Source organism: Protomyces lactucae-debilis, assembly GCF_002105105.1.
Source record: "Protomyces lactucae-debilis strain 12-1054 chromosome Unknown BCR37scaffold_2, whole genome shotgun sequence".
Classification (NCBI taxonomy): Eukaryota; Fungi; Ascomycota; class Taphrinomycetes; order Taphrinales; family Protomycetaceae; genus Protomyces; species Protomyces lactucae-debilis.
In genome coordinates this window covers 336243-351520 of record NW_024467994.1, presented here as the reverse complement: position 1 = coordinate 351520, position 15278 = coordinate 336243, and the positions used below count along the sequence as shown (strand labels likewise).

The 15278-nt window shown below is 52.8% G+C and overlaps 9 protein-coding genes across 9 annotated transcripts; 7 read left to right on the top strand and 2 right to left on the bottom strand.

The window, feature by feature from the left end:
* Positions 1-28: 28 nt before the first annotated feature.
* Positions 29-888, top strand: BCR37DRAFT_354097 (vacuolar ATP synthase subunit E (V-ATPase E subunit)). Its single transcript, XM_040868182.1, has 2 exons — positions 29-154; positions 193-888. The coding sequence occupies exons 1-2, from the start codon at positions 119-121 to the stop codon at positions 829-831; spliced, it is 675 nt and encodes a 224-aa protein (XP_040727798.1). The 5' UTR covers positions 29-118; the 3' UTR covers positions 832-888.
* Positions 889-992: 104 nt separating this feature from the next.
* BCR37DRAFT_337589 (magnesium transporter) lies at positions 993-1934 on the top strand (the record flags this gene model as incomplete). Its single annotated transcript, XM_040867268.1, has 2 exons — positions 993-1085; positions 1110-1934. Coding segments are annotated over 2 exons (918 nt in total), but the record flags the coding sequence as incomplete, so codon positions are not given.
* A 408-nt stretch (positions 1935-2342) lies between these two features.
* BCR37DRAFT_396556 (uncharacterized protein) lies at positions 2343-3462 on the bottom strand. Its single transcript, XM_040871709.1, has one exon. The coding sequence runs from the start codon at positions 3059-3061 to the stop codon at positions 2417-2419; it is 645 nt and encodes a 214-aa protein (XP_040727796.1). The 5' UTR covers positions 3062-3462; the 3' UTR covers positions 2343-2416.
* Positions 3463-3902: 440 nt separating this feature from the next.
* BCR37DRAFT_376270 (ferric reductase NAD binding domain-containing protein) lies at positions 3903-5332 on the top strand. The gene has a single exon (XM_040868564.1). The coding sequence runs from the start codon at positions 3956-3958 to the stop codon at positions 5273-5275; it is 1320 nt and encodes a 439-aa protein (XP_040727795.1). The 5' UTR covers positions 3903-3955; the 3' UTR covers positions 5276-5332.
* Positions 5333-5412: 80 nt separating this feature from the next.
* On the top strand, positions 5413-6541 carry BCR37DRAFT_376268 (Ctr copper transporter). The gene has a single exon (XM_040868563.1). It carries the CDS (start codon positions 5550-5552, stop codon positions 6117-6119), a length of 570 nt encoding a protein of 189 aa, XP_040727794.1. The 5' UTR covers positions 5413-5549; the 3' UTR covers positions 6120-6541.
* Positions 6185-7096, bottom strand: BCR37DRAFT_385385 (integral membrane protein DUF92-domain-containing protein; the record flags this gene model as incomplete). The annotated part of the gene is made up of 3 exons (XM_040870345.1): positions 6185-6190; positions 6228-6541; positions 6580-7096. The coding sequence occupies 3 exons, from the start codon at positions 7094-7096 to the stop codon at positions 6185-6187; spliced, it is 837 nt and encodes a 278-aa protein (XP_040727793.1).
* Positions 7097-7210: 114 nt separating this feature from the next.
* BCR37DRAFT_354092 (glucokinase) lies at positions 7211-8794 on the top strand (the record flags this gene model as incomplete). The annotated part of the gene is made up of 2 exons (XM_040868181.1): positions 7211-7435; positions 7475-8794. Coding segments are annotated over exons 1-2 (1347 nt in total), but the record flags the coding sequence as incomplete, so codon positions are not given.
* Positions 8795-10996: 2202 nt separating this feature from the next.
* On the top strand, positions 10997-11155 carry BCR37DRAFT_331457 (uncharacterized protein; the record flags this gene model as incomplete). The annotated part of the gene is made up of 1 exon (XM_040867022.1): positions 10997-11155. A coding segment is annotated over one exon (159 nt), but the record flags the coding sequence as incomplete, so codon positions are not given.
* A 1033-nt stretch (positions 11156-12188) lies between these two features.
* On the top strand, positions 12189-15268 carry BCR37DRAFT_390658 (uncharacterized protein; the record flags this gene model as incomplete). Its single annotated transcript, XM_040870893.1, has 2 exons — positions 12189-12354; positions 12396-15268. 2 exons carry the CDS (start codon positions 12189-12191, stop codon positions 15266-15268), a joined length of 3039 nt encoding a protein of 1012 aa, XP_040727790.1.
* Between the last annotated feature and the right edge of the window lie 10 nt (positions 15269-15278).

Sequence of the window (15278 nt, the reverse complement as noted above, 5' to 3'; positions counted from 1 at the left end):
GTGTAACTGATTGCACGCGCGAGTTGCCAACGAGACCACCACGAACTTGCACGAAGCACAGCGAGCGCATCATCGCATCACGCATCATCCTCACAGGCACTCAGACAGGTCCAGCAAGATGAATGATGATCAGGTCCAAAGCGAGATGCGCAAGGTAGTCTATCAAGCAGCTAGTCCTGACTAACGCAACAGATGGTGAGCTTCATCAAGCAAGAGGCGCTGGAAAAGTCCAAGGAGATCCACATCAAGGCAGACGAGGAGTTTGCGATTGAAAAGGCAAAGCTCGTACGGACAGAGCAGTCTAAAGTTGATGAGCAGCATGAACAGCGTATTAAAAAGGCAGGCATGAGCCAGCAGATTGCAAAGTCTACCGTGCTCAACAAGCAGCGACTCAAGATTCTAGCGGCACGGCAGGCGGTACTGGACGACGTATTTGAGGAGGCGCGTAACCAACTCGTCAAGATTGCAGAAGACAAGGAGCAGTACGTGAAACTGCTGGAGAATCTGCTGCTGGAGTCATTTCTAAAGCTCATGACAAAGGAGTTTACGGTTTCTGCAAGAGAGCAGGACTATGATGCAGTCAAGCAGGCGATTGAGAAGGCTCTAGCACGCTACAAGGAGCAATCTGGCATCCAAGCCAAGGCATCTGTGGATGAGAAGAAGCCGCTGGCCAAGGATATCCACGGCGGTGTGCTGGTTCAGACAAATGAGGGCAAGATCAGGGTCAACAATACATTGGAGGAGCGCCTGTCCCTGGTGGAGGCACATGGCCTGCCTATTGTGCGGTCTGCCCTGTTTGGCGAGTCGACCTCGCGCAAGTTCTTCGACTAGGCCTGTTGTGTAGATGCCACTGCTGCTGTGTCCATAGAAACACTTTGACAAACTCGCTACTGACCACAAACAAGACCGCGACAAACGCAACAGGAGCACGCGGCCCGTTGCCAGAGTCCCCGCCGCAGATGCAAGGCGACAGTCCGAGCGATGACCACCCCATGCCGCGACTGCTGGCGCTCGGCATCTCCATCGGCCTCATCACAGGCTTCGTCCAGTCGCTTGGCTTGACGCTGCAACGCAAGGCACAGTCCGTCTAGCACTTAATGCTGCAGCAGCTGACATATAGTGTACAAGAGGGAAATACAAAGACCATGTGGCGGATAGGCTTCACCATCTTCATCCTGGCAAATCTGCTTGGTTCTACCGTACAAATTGCCGCATTGCCACTCACTATCCTTGCGCCACTGCATGCGTGTGGACTCGTGTATAATGCAGTCCTGGCGACGCTCATGCTGGGCGAACCATTCACTTGGCTCGCTTGGGTCGGTACAATCCTGGTGGCTATTGGCGCAACACTGATTGGTATCTTTGGCGCCATCACGGAGCCTTCGCATACACTGGAACAGCTCCTTCATCTATTTGAAGCTCCTCGCTTCTTGGGATGGATGTCATTCCAGCTTGTTCTTGCTCTCGGCATCGTAATTTCCGTCTCCATTGCATCTCGTACCGCAGGTGGCAAGACACCACAGTCGAGGCTTGTGCAAGGAGCAGCACTGGGCTGTCTTGCTGGCATCATGGCATCACACTGCCTCTTACTCGCAAAACTGACAGTGGAACTCCTCGTCAAGACATTCGGGGATGGCATCAACCAATTCAACCATTGGCAGGCCTGGGCCATCCTGGTTGGCTTGATTGCTGGAGCACTCAGTCAGCTCTACTACCTCAATCGCGGTCTACGCATGTGTACCACCTCCATCCTCTACCCACTCAACTTTTCCATCTACAACATCACAACGATTCTCGATGGTTTGATTTACTACAAGCAAGCAGCAGAGTTGACAGCCTTGCAAATTGGTCTCGTAATACTCGGCGTCGTGTTACTCCTCCTCGGTGTCGCTGGTCTCTCTTGGCGCTTCCGCAGTGAGGATGAGGATGATCCAGGTTTGCAAATTGCCATTCCGGGTGTCTACGACGTCAACCCAGAATCGCCCTGGCTGCCAAAATCACCTTCCACGACACGACGTCGTAGTGAGTCTTCCGCTGGTGAATTGGGCCGGGAAAGTCGGTCGAGTTGGCCTTGGCAAGACGACTATGGTTCACGCTCCACGAGCGATACGCGTGAAGATGAAGAATCTGCATCGGTGATTTGGGATCGACCAAAACGGAGCGGTTCGCTCGGTGCGGCGCTGAATACTGCTGATGAGCGGACAAGTCTACTCGCACCACAATTGATTGCTGTGCGCAAAAAGGATGATGATGAACATACGGGGAGAAGCCCCATCAAAAGCATCAAGCGATTTTTGAAGAAGGTGTCATTTGCACATGATACACGCAGGGACGAAGATGGAGACGATACAGGGAGACGCAGGTAGCGAAGGTAGCGTTCGTGACTAATTGTATAATGATACTGATGAAAGAGAATCTAAATGGCCAGGGAGAGCAAAGATGCGCTAAAGACGAAGGCTGTGATCGAGAAGGCCGCTGTAGCGTCGGATGTCCGAACAGATGCACTGGGCGTGGCAGACGGAGTCGGGGCACTGCTGAAAGAGATGTCTGCCGGCGAGGAAGTTCCATTGACTTGCAGATTCGAGATCTTGACATTGGTGCCAGTCTTGCAGGATCCTGTCTCTGTTGCATCGTCCACGAGGGTCAGATCAGCACACTGGAACAAGGGATGTGCTTCATTGGTCGATTGGAACTGTATCTGCATACTGACATTCTGGCCGACTGCAAAACCAGCATTGGCAAAGAGCTCGCCAGGCAATCGCCCGCAGACGGTGCCAAGCCCCGTCGTGGTGTACGATGTAACAGCTTCCCCTGTAAAATCCTGGCCATCGGTAGAGAAGCGAAGCTGAACAGTGGCCGATGCGTGGTGGCTGCCAATTTGGTAGCTGCCACCCCTGATGCTGAATGGAGTACGGTTTTCAATGGCACTGAATCCACCGCAGGGACCGGCTGCCTCCCTGTCGTCATCAAACCCGCGTGTCTGTGGCTGATCCAGGGTGAAGTGTCCTGCTGCGAGGCCTGCAACAGTCAGGAAGCTGAGCAGCGTGGTGGGCGTGACCATCTGGTTAAATTTGACAGTGTGTTGGCTACGATGAAGGCAGTAGCAGGACTCTTCCCGGTTTAAGTATCTCACCCAGCAGGCCGCCGTCTATTCTCTCAACCACTACAGCCGCGTAGCATCCCTCACCTACCTGGCGGTGCGTTGAGCGAATAAGAAGCCTATCCGCTTGGACCCCTGTCTGTTTGTTGCCTCGCGTTGCGCGATTTTTCCCAACTCAATCGTCTGCTTCCGACTGTGCATGGCCTCACGCAGAGGTGTGCAGGAGTCCGGAATCAGCGCACTCCAGAGCATGCGGTCTGATGACTCGTCTCAAATCGTCGTCTTGCTTTCTACACATTGACCACTTGATCAGTCTCGTTGCGCTAAAGGCGCGTCTACCATTGGCGCTTGAAGAACATGGATAAGTCGATGAACATGGGCGTCGTGCCCAAAGGGTCTGCGCCTTTTGCAGCTTACTTCTACGGTCGCATCTTTTGGTTCTGCCTCCTTTCCTTCTTTACTCTTGGCGCAGCTGCTTCATGGTCCTCAATCATTCTTGCAAGAAGACGTCGCAGCTCTGCTCAAAAGGCGCGCACCGGCCGCTACTTCTCCGTCGTCTCTATCATACGAGAAGCAAGCTATCTTCAATATCCCTTCTTTGGCCTCACGCTGCCAACACAAGGCCAGCTCAATGTCTGTGCCATCTACACCATATTGCTGCTCAGTTGCCTCTTGTCTCAAGTTTGGTCGACCATACCCGTGTTTTGGGAGGCCATTTCAATGCGAGCAGCCTATCTCAGTCTTGCACAGCTCGTGTTGCTCGTTGCACTAGCAGCAAAAAAGAACTTTGTCGCTTGCCTCTTCGCCACATCACATGAGCGCATCAATGTGTTTCATCGCTATGTGTCCCTCTGTATGCTCATGACGACAACAATGCACATGGGCTACTTCCTGCGAGAGTGGCTGTACTACGATGTTTGGGCGAGTCAGTGGGAACTCCTGGGCCAAGCCGTGCTCATCTGGGGCGTATCTGCTTGGAGCATCCTCATTTTCATCAATGCAACCTCCATTAGCTTTATCCGCAATCGTTTCTACAGCTACTGGCTCCCCGTTCACATCACCAGCATGGTGGCATTATCCATTCTTGTTGGTCGACACGTCACACCTCCTAGCCGATTGTGGCTATATGTTGTTGCTGGGCTCTTCTTCCTAGACCGATCACTGCGTATTGGTTCACGATTGAATTGTATGCGCAGTCGATGGACGAATGACGGCGTCATCATCGAGGCCTTACCCGGTGGTGCCATTCGAGTCACCGTCCCAAATCAATCACTGCCATTCCAAAAGCCAGGGCAATGGGCTTACCTATCCCTCTACCAGATTGGCATCCATTCGCATCCCTTCACCATCAACTCGCAACCAAAGTCCGGAAAACTTGTGTTCCTCCTCAGGGCCAAACATGGCTTGACGCGTGCTCTGCATGATCGTACAGATGAGCAATTGCCACCCTCTTCTACAATGCGATACTCGCTCGAAGGACCGTATGGAGGCATGTACCTGCCGCCAGCTTGCTTTGATACGGTGCTCCTGGTAGCAGGTGGTGTCGGTGCCAGCTTCACAATGAGTTTGTTGACGAGTCTCATGGTAGACCCTGGATGTTGTCGACGTGTGCAGGTGCTTTGGATGGTGAAGGAAGAAGCTTGTTTGAGCTGGTTCGAGGACCAAATTGAAGAAGCATTCCGCCAGGCGACAAAGCACTCGATTGAGCTGGACGTACGCCTTCACATTACATGCGATGCGAAGTGGTCTGCTGAGGAACGCAGCAAACTCAAGACTGGCCTTTCTACATGCGCCTGCAAGGAAGTCAAGACGAGTGGGCTGGATTACTTTGGTTTGAAGGGTCACTCGACCGCGAGCAGTCTCGCTTCAAACGAAATCACACAGTACGGGTCTCTGTTGCAGTCAGCTGGGCAGTCGGAGCAATGTTGCTGTACCCAGAAAGAGTCCAGACGTGAAGAGATTCAGCGCGTCTGTGGACGTCCAAATCTTCAACGTGCAATCTTACAGCATCTTATGCAAGACGAGCGTCAGGGGGAGAGTGGCATTTTCGCATGTGGACCGATCGCCATGACCAGGGAGCTTCGTACTGCGGTGGTCAGGGCAAGCGATATGCTCGCAGTCAAGAAGGGATCTGGTAGAGAAGCCGTCTACCTTCACGTTGAGAATCAAGGCTAGTCATACTCTTCCTCTAGCGATAATACAATTTCTCGTCTCAACTGACCACCTGCGCTCGTATTTCCTCAAAACACTCGAAAGAAATGAGCGAGCATTGACCAGGGGTGAGGCATTTTATAATTGCGCTGATCCTGCGCTGTCGCAGCGTGGACAGCACTATTCATATGCTATCCAATATCTAAAAGTATCCTGACACGTTTCAAGCTTCATCTCAAAGACTCTCCTGAACCCACACATCCTAAAAGCTTAAAGGGACAGTTTGGCGAGAAGCAGCATGAGCCACGACCATGCCGATATGAGCAGTACGGAGAATACAACAGGCGACGCTGCCGGCATGACTATGATGACCTTTCATACAGGAACGGGCGATGCACTCTGGTGGAGTGGCTTCACACCCACCTCTCTAGGCGCTTATGCAGGCGCTCTCGTTTTACTGATTGCTTTGGGTATTCTGCATCGCGCAATGGCTGCGTTTGGGGCATGGACGGAAGCTAGGGCACGCCTTCGACTGAACGGTTATGCCAATGAAGTGCGCGACGCGCTAGTGGCTCGTGAAGGTTTAGGGACGGCCGTGTCAACGGACAAGGAGGCTATGGTACAGCAACGACCTCTCGCATCGCGTGATGCAATACGAATTGCAACTGGCAAGTATCCTGCCTGGAGGTGGAGTGTGGACGTGTCGCGTGGACTGCTCCAAGTGTTGTCGGCCGGACTTGCCTATTTGCTCATGTTGGCAGTCATGACAGGCAATATGGGCTTCTTCCTGGCAGTGCTAGCTGGGATCTTTATTGGTGAGGTTGCCTTTGGTCGCTTTCGATTTTCTGAGGCTGGGGAGATGTGTTGATTCTGTGAAGCTGATTCAAGCTGCGAACATTCTATTCTTGATGAAGGAGAGGGCATAAACGCTTGTCATTGCTGTTGTAACGGTGAGAATAGCGCTCACCAAGTTTACCTGATTGTTGTCGAGAATGTCGCTACCAATGATGATGAGCTTGTCTTCAGTATCAGCCTTGACCTGCACGCTTGTTCCACCGTGTGCTTCAAGCACCTTCTTCATCTCCTGATCGTACACGGTCCGCTGCATTGTGGCCCCCAAGATGGAATCAAACAGACTGCCAAAGAAGCCCGAGGCAACGGCGATGCAAAAGTAGCCCATACGCGTGTAGACGCTGTGTGCAGGCATAAGGAGTGCAGCTACGCCAATGACACCGCCACCCATGAGTGAGGCGAGTACTCCAAGCAGTGATACTCCGCCATTCGTCCCGGCTGCTGTTAGTCCAGCGACGCGCTTCAGGTCAGCATACGTGGTACCTTTTGCAAGGTAGTGATGAGTAGAGGCCAGTCGTCGTTGAGGACACCAATCTCGGAGGCGAATGTGTCACCTGCAGAGCAACCGTACTGTGCAATGACACCTACCATGAGTAAATCATTTAGAGACGCAGTCAAGGCAGGTTCTCTATGAGTAACAGTTGTGATGGAATGAATAGCAAGGAGAATAGTAGCTGGAGCACTATTGCAAAGCACTTGCATCGATGTGCGACCCTTTTTCTTTGGAGCATCTGGCTGTTTGCTTGCTGCTGGATCCATGAGAAGCTCATGTTTCAAATCATGGCCCCAGCTTGTGAGCTTTGTGCCTGTCAAAAAGAAGGCAAGCAACAGTATGAGTGGTCTATTGGGATGAAGAGCATAGAATGAACCCGTACAGAGAGCGACTATACAGCCCCACGGAGTTAAGGATTCTCGTCTGTAGGAGCGAACAGCAATCGCAGCAACAACTAGCAGCCCTACCCAGGCTTGTGTCGACAAGATCTGCATCGTCATGCTTGGCAGCTCCTTCCCAGCAGCACGCTGAGTCTGGTTTGGGAGTCGCAGCAGCTATTTGGTGTCACATTTGCTTCTGCGTCATTTTTCGCAAGTCCGCGGGAAGCAGAAGAAGCAGCTCAAGACACCCCACGCTCTACCACGACCAACAGGGGAGGCCAGATCTTTGTCCACCAGCCAGCTACAGCCCATCTCTCTCAATCTGCAAGCCTTGTCACAACGACTTGTATCCGTATATCTCGGCTCGCACTCTTCCTCTACATCCCACTCTTCTTCCTCGTCCTACACAGCTTCATACCCGCGGCAAGCAAGATGTTGACCGCCGAGCAAGCATCACAGGTCCGTCCTTGGCACTGCTTTTCTTCCGCTAACTGTCAGATTGTACAAGAATTCGACTTCTCTACTGAGCAACTCAAGACTGCCGTGAAGGAATACCAACGACAGGCTGAAATTGGGCTTAGCTCAAATGACTTCCCGCTTGCCATGATCCCCACATATGTTGTGGATGTCCCAGATGGCACAGAGACTGGCACGTATCTTGCCCTTGACCTGGGTGGTACCAACTTACGCGTGTGTTCCGTCACACTGAACGGAGACGGTACTTTTGAGAATAGGCAAAAGAAGTCGCCCGTGTCTCGTGAATTACAGCGTACTGAAAAGGCAGAGGACTTATTTGGCTTTATTGCTGAGCAGGTGGAGGCGTTTGTTCGCGAGCACCACGAAGATGCCTTTTCTGCCACCTCGTCTGACCACCACCTTCGTCTCGGCTTTACATTTTCATTCCCCGTGACGCAGACTGCTATTGACAGGGGAATTCTGCTTCGCTGGACGAAGGGCTTCGACATCAAAGCTGCTGTTGGCAGGGATGTCGTCGAATTGCTACAAGACGAACTCAATAAACGAGATATCCCCGTCAATGTCGTGGCACTCGTCAATGACACCGTTGGCACCCTCATGGCCCGTTCATATGGTTCGCCCGAGGAAGGTGGTGCAGCGATGGGTGCCATCTTTGGCACTGGAACGAACGGTGCGTACCTGGAAGACATCAAGAAGATCAAGAAATTAGATGCGAGCACAATCCCGGGCAACCCAACACAAATGGTCGTCAACACTGAGTGGGGATCGTTTGACAATGACCTCAACGTGCTTCCTGTGAGTCCATACGACACGGCCCTGGACAAGATTACCCCCAATGTCGGCATGCAGATGTTTGAGAAGCGTATATCAGGCATGTTCCTTGGTGAGTTGCTCCGTCAAGCACTCGTGGCTCATACGAAGCCCAGCAAAGTGGGCGAGGCCTGGTCACTCGACACAGCCGTCATGTCAGATCTCGCTAACGACATGACCTCTGACCTGCAAGCTGTTTCCCATGTGCTCAAGGACGATATTGGTTTGGAAGATTCACCCGAGACGCGCAAAGCAGTACGTGCTATCTCCCACGCTATTGGTCGTCGTGCTGCTCGTCTGTCTGCTGTCCCTATCGCAGCGACCGCTTTGTCGACGGGTGCGCTCTCGTACGGCAAGACGTACAACATTGGTGTCGATGGTTCCGTGATTGAATTCTACCCTGAGTTTGAGGCAATGTTGCGTGAAGCTTTGCGGGAGGTACTGGGCAGGAGTAAAGAGGAGCAATTCAAGATTGGTATTGCCAAGGATGGGTCGGGCGTTGGCGCTGCACTCGTGGCGCTTTCAACGGTCATTCAGGCGAAGAAGGGTATTTCGGGTGCCACTACCGCAGAGTAGTGCAGTCTTATTCTATTTATTGTGCACTTATAGCTATCTAGCCATATGACCAAATGTAGCTGCCAAGCGGTCTATTTGTTTCGAAACCTTCTCAGACTCAGCTGTTGAAACCATTGGGCCAAATTGGCTAACAGATTAACCAGTGTCTCTGAGGCAGATCTGGAGACTCTCAACATCTTGACTCGGGACAGCTTAATGACTCTGCTGCAGCTGCTTTGGCCCGCATATGGTAGCTTTGGCAGCGTGTCTTTGACAGCTGTGGCCCGCAAGTGGTCGTGGCGGTTGATGGCGTCCCGACGTCGGTTGGCGTAATAAGCGCAATGAAGTGGACATCGGACATTTATCGATCAGTCGCGACTCCGATTACATGGCTCAACGGCTGATGTATCGACGCGTTGATCTGTTCACAGTCATGACTACTCAGAGACTGCCTCTCAGTGACCATCAACTACACTCTGTGCACTGGCCGCTCGCTCAACGTCAACGGCCCCCGAGTCTCCACGGGCCTGCGCCTGCGCCGATTGGCCGCGCAAAGTGAATCATGGATTTGCGCCGAGTCTGCCACCGATCCACCACCAAAACTCCTTTTCCCTGCACTACCAACAACCACCACCAACCACACACACAAGTGACACCACCTCCCGCCCGCCCAAAAACGCCCTATATTTGCTATTTGTGCAACAGGCCGGTAAGGCGACCTGTCAACACTCCCAAGGCGCCGGTAACAACAGCGGCCTCGTCGCCGCATCAAGTTGTCATCAAGGCATAGAATAGGAGATCGCATATACCGGAAGACCTTTGTGCGCTACTGCCGGAGATTTATTTGTGCAACGCAAAGATCTGTGAGCAGTCGCATAGGGTAATATGGCGTACAACAACAAAAAGGGGTCTGCTACTGCGACATTGAATGTGCTCCCCAATCCGCAAGATGGACACCAGGATCAGGGCCTTACATCACGGCGGCAAATGACGTCGCAGTTGCCGCCCTTCAATATGCCTACTAGGACATTCTCCCCTGTATCGCAACAAGGCAGGCCGCCTCAGCAACAGCAACATGCTGGCGGCAACAACAGCTTGAAGTATGATTCCCATGCCGGTATGCTACAGAATGAGCCGGCGTCGCATGAGTATGGTCATCAGCAGCAACATTCGCAACAAACGAATGCCGCCTATCTGAATTACTGGCCACAAGCAGAGGGAGGGCCCCATGCTCATGCTCAGCACCCGTCCGTCCAGTCAGCACATGGGCCATACAATCCTGGCGGGCAACCTTCTCAGTTGTCATCCGCGCCGCCTGGCTATGGTGCGCCACAACAACCAGCTTACGCACATTATCCCCCAGCGAGGCAGCACAACCCAAATGGTTCAATCAGCCGGATGTCCCCTGGTGGGCCAGCTGGCAGTAACGGAGCGAACGAAGTGGTGCAAAACACAAACGGACAGGCTTCTCAGCAAGAGGCATATGGTGCGCCCAACACGAATGCACATGGCTATCCGATGTACATGGGCAATTATGGAACAGCCAGTTCAGCCGGCAGTCAAGGTATTCCTCCGCAGTATAACGGGCCGCCAGCTGGTTACGCGCCTTATCCCGGCTATCCTGGGGCTCCCTACGGTGGCATGTACGCAGGCGCGCCGCCCATACAACATTCACAGCATCACCATCAGCAGCCCTCCCCGGCACCTAGCGGCCATGCGAGAGATGCCTCACATGACGCCTCCCTCTTCGTGACGCCATATGCTGCCGGTCCCTACGGTCAGATGGGTGGCGGTGCCTACGGCAATCCCAACTTTGCTCCAATGCAGCCACAACATCCTGGTATGGCGGGCCATCCAGGGTCTCATGCTCCCATGCAACAACATATGGTAGGACAGCCAGGACATCCTCTGCATTTTCCTTCACAGCAACTCCACCCTTCATTACAACAGCATCAATCACTACCAGGGCCTTACGGGCGTGGTGGACCAGGTATGCCGGGCCTTGGTGCATCGGTGCATCCAGCAGGAAACCGCTCCGTGTCACAACACGGAACAGGTCATGCTGCGACACCCTCTCAAGCAAATGCTGCCATCTCACAAAATGGTCCTCAAGCAAAGACAGAATCTGGAACGATTGCGTCGACGACGGGTAATGCGGTAACGATTGGTGAAAGACCATTCAAGTGTGATCAGTGTCCACAGAGCTTCCAACGGAGTCACGATCTCAAGCGGCATAAACGAATTCATCTGGCAATCAAGCCGTTCCCGTGTCCGAGTTGTGATAAGAGCTTTAGTCGCAAGGATGCGTTAAAGCGGCATATACTGGTCAAGCAGTGTGGTCAGTCTGATGTTGGCCAAGACCATAAGGTTGATCCGTCTTGATGTGACGGGTTGATCATTTGTACCTGATGTGCATTGGTTGTGTATACTAAAGATAATTGTAATAATGACTCTAGTGTCTACCTAGGGGTCCAACAGTCTTTGTGCCATTCCGGAGATATGTTATATGGACACGCTTCCTTGACTGCTTCATGACTTCTTCGCCATTGATACATATGCATGCGCCGAGCTGCAGACACACAGAGCATTTCTTAATCCTTGCCCAGGATGATCGTGCGGACATCTCGACATTGGGAAACGCGGGAAACTTGTCCGTCCCGACGAGACTCATAAAGTCATGGCAGTACCCAGGAATGGTAGCGAACAGATACTTTCAAGAGTATCTGCGAGTACTAGTCTTGAGGTTGTTCATGTCGAATTTGTGGTTGCCAAATTGCAATACAAAGTCGCGTCGCGTCGGAAAATAAGTGACCCCTGACAGGAATGCCCGAGCCGCGTGAATAATACTCAATATCCGGAAGAGCTTAGCTCGGCCGCATTTGCTATACAAACTTATTACCAAGTTCCAAGATTCTATAGTTGCAGTGCCAAGCTGCCGAGGAAGCCGGTGATCGTGACTTAGCGTCAGTGGTAGACTCAGTGGTCGAAAAGGCAAATATGATACTCATATACATGATTCAGAACATAATCCTAGCACGAAGTTGGTTTTCATGTGCACGTCTATAAACATCTGTCCTGCCTCTTCTTCATGCTATATGCATGATCCGAGATCATCACTGTTGACTTTGCCGCACTTGAAGGGAAGGCCACTTCAGCAGTGACCAAGCAATGGCAAGCATACATAGAGACTCGTTCTTCATTGGCCTTGGCCCTTTGTCCAGGAATTTTCGGGCGTGACACGAATTCCCGCGCCAGGAACGACGACAACAAATAAACACTTTCTGACTACCAGATAGTTACACCAACACTATACCAGAGAGAGAGACTTACTACACGACGCGACGCATTCTTAGGAGAGTGCTCTTGCAGCATGTCGCAACGACCAAAGCCGCTACCGGTTCAAGCAGACAAGCGCATCAGTCAAGTCTCGCAGATATCTGAATTCTCAATCAACAGCACAGGCAGCGATGCCCGGCGTCACAAGGCTCATATCGGACCCTGGCGTCTCGGACGGACCCTTGGACGAGGAAGTAGTGGTAAGGAAATCCTCGCCGTGCCCAGCTCATGCTAATAATAGGTCGTGTCCGCTTGGCCAAGCACGCCGTGACTGGAAAGCTCGCGGCAGTCAAGATTGTGCCAAAGCTGAGCGCGAGTACGGTGCGTAAAGATGATCAAGGCAGACCGCGTGACAAAGTTGGCGGTCTACCGTACGGTATTGACCGAGAGGTGGTCATCATGAAGCTCATTGAGCACCCAAACATTATGCGTCTTTACGATGTTTGGGAGAACAAGGCCGAGCTATACCTTGTCCTCGAATACATTGAGGGCGGTGAACTGTTCGAATACCTTGTTCAACGCGGGCGTCTACCGGAAGAAGAAGCGGTCGACTTCATCACGCAAATTCTCAACGCGGTTGACTACTGCCATCGCTTCAACATCTGCCATCGCGACCTTAAACCAGAGAACCTGCTCCTCGATGGCAATCGTAATATTAAGGTCGCAGACTTTGGAATGGCAGCGCTGGAACCAATGGGTCAAAAGCTTCAGACCTCCTGCGGCAGTCCTCACTACGCAAGTCCAGAAATCATCTCGGGCAACCACTACAATGGTGCACCTTGTGACATCTGGTCATGCGGTATCATCCTGTTTGCTCTACTGACCGGCCAGTTGCCGTTTGATGACGAAGTCGTCATGAACTTGCTTGCAAAGGTACGCTCAGGCCAGTACACCATGCCTACATTTCTCTCGCCCTTGGCACAAAACCTCATCTCGCGAATGCTCGAGGTAGATCCTCACAAGCGCATCACGATGCCAGAGATTCTAAATCATCCACTTCTGGCCATGTACAGGAAGTCTGGCGGGCCTAAGCTACCAAAACCGCTTGCGATGGAAATGGTTGGCAGACCGGTACGAACTGCCGGTGAGGTAGACTGGGAGATTCTCAAGAACCTACAGACACTTTGGCGTGGAGCGCCTAAGGAGCTCATCATCCAGAAACTGCTCAGACCGGAGGCCAATGCAGAAAAGACCTTTTACTGTCTGCTTGAAAAGTACAGGCACGATAGACTTGAGAACTACAGTGGCGATGAAGACTACAAGCCCGTCACAAAGATGGTCAAGTCTGCGTCGCGACGGAGTCTGGCGTCTCGCAAGAGTGGTACCTCAGCGAGGCGTGCAAAGCATCGAAAGAATGCCAGTCGAGGATCCAAGGCATCTTCTCACCGTCGAGGCGTCAGCTTTGGTCGACCTACAAAGACTGATGTGCAGAGTCAACCCTCAGCACCCATGCCCAAGACAACAGCGGCCCCACAAGAAAGCATCAACTTTGCCTTGCCGCGCGTCAGCCCACCGAAGCGTAGAGCACCAAGTAACATAACGCAGGCGCAACGAAGACTGGACGAAGAAACGGCCCGCAAGATTTCTGCAGAGTTTGGTCAGCTGATGGATGCTGCCTTCAATACAGCCGGGCCAGTCTCACCGACGGTCACAGTTCTTCCTGATGGGACCTCGCTTGATCGTGCACTACCTAGCCCACCCTACGACGTCTTTGCAGGGAAATCTGAGCCACCACTTGGTCGAACCGATTCTCACAAGCAAAGGGCCCACAAATCTTCAGAAGCAGCAAGTATCTTCCTACCGCGAATCTTCGAAGAGGATCGCTATGCGGATGCAGAAGAAGCTCGCGCATTGGATCTCGGCCTCATCCTGGGTGATCAGCCAAAGCGACCCAAGGCAGTCAAGGGCTACTCTTACCCTACACGACCTAGTGGACCGCGTGCTGCGCTTGGCGAGCTGGATGCCGCTCAGACGAACAACACTGCAGCTGCCGCTGCAAGAAGTGCTGCATTGTCTGTGTACCCTAATGGGAAACGCAGAGAGCTCACTATTGAAGACAAGACCGGTCGTGTCTCGAGTCTTGTTGAGAAGACGACAACCACCAAGCAGTCCGCTGCGAGGCGGTTTGTGTCTGCACCAACGTACACACGCATGCCGAGCGAGCTGGCAAAGACGTTTAGACTAGGCAGAGTGCTGGGTGAGGATTCAAATACGAATACGGAGCAAGTGGAACCGGCCAAGGGCAACAGTCAAATGCGCAACTGGTTTGGCAGAAAGTTCTCTATGTTGAAGGCTGACAGGCCTGCCCCGCGTGCACCGAAGCAAGATGAGGTTTCGCCTGCCGTGGCACCAGCTATTTCGTCGACTCCTGCAGCCTATCAGAGCAGTCCGCCCGGCCATCCAACAGCGCATGGCTCGCCTGTCAATCTTGCCGCGCGTCGACACGCACCCTCACCGCCTCGACTTCAGAATCTTGAACGACGCGGTACGTCAGGGCGAGAGTCGCGTTCGCAGGATGTGCCACAGCAGCAGAAGCATGTTGCTGACTTACACAAGGCTGCACCACAGCAAACAATTCACTCTCCAGACTTCCCGAAACAGTCCTTCTTTGCACGATTGCTCAACATCAAACCAGCGAGCAAGACTCTCGACACAACTCTGAGTGCCGCCAAGCTTCAGCGTGAAGTGGTGGATTGCCTGCGTCGATGGGAACAAGCGAATCTTGGCATCCAAGGTATTCAAGAAGATCGCCGACAAGGCTTTGTTCGTTCTCGCCTTGGTGCGAAGAATGCACTCAAGCTGCGGCCAGTATGCTTCCGCATCGAGTGTCAATCTCATTCGGCGGGCGCTTCTGCGGTATTCGTGCAGGAGAAGGGTGCACGCAGCACATTCAACCGTGTCGTCCAAGAGTTTGAGTCTATTTGGAAGCAGGCCGGTAAGCTGCAGAACTTTGCATCCAAAGATGTGCAACGGCCTCACTCTGCAGCTGCAGTATTGAGACCTGCTTCTCAGCAAGCGCTGCAGCGTCCACCGTCCGTGGCGCCAGCGTTGAGACCGGCTTCTGCTGCTGCCGGACAGCGTCCATCCTCTAGGATATCAGCATACGCGCTATGAGTTTAGTTCT

What these genes read in the sequence shown, in the direction of transcription:
- BCR37DRAFT_354097 (XM_040868182.1), top strand. Translation starts at nt 119, where the DNA reads ATGAATGATGATCAGGTCCAAAGCGAGATGCGCAAG. An exon ending in TCCAAAGCGAGATGCGCAAG is followed by an intron (nt 155 to 192) that starts GTAGTCTATCAA and finishes CTAACGCAACAG; the next exon opens with ATGGTGAGCTTCATCAAGCA.
- BCR37DRAFT_396556 (XM_040871709.1), bottom strand. Translation starts at nt 3,061, where the DNA reads ATGGTCACGCCCACCACGCTGCTCAGCTTCCTGACTGTTGCAGGCCTC.
- BCR37DRAFT_376270 (XM_040868564.1), top strand. Translation starts at nt 3,956, where the DNA reads ATGCTCATGACGACAACAATGCACATGGGCTACTTCCTGCGAGAGTGG.
- BCR37DRAFT_376268 (XM_040868563.1), top strand. Translation starts at nt 5,550, where the DNA reads ATGAGCCACGACCATGCCGATATGAGCAGTACGGAGAATACAACAGGC.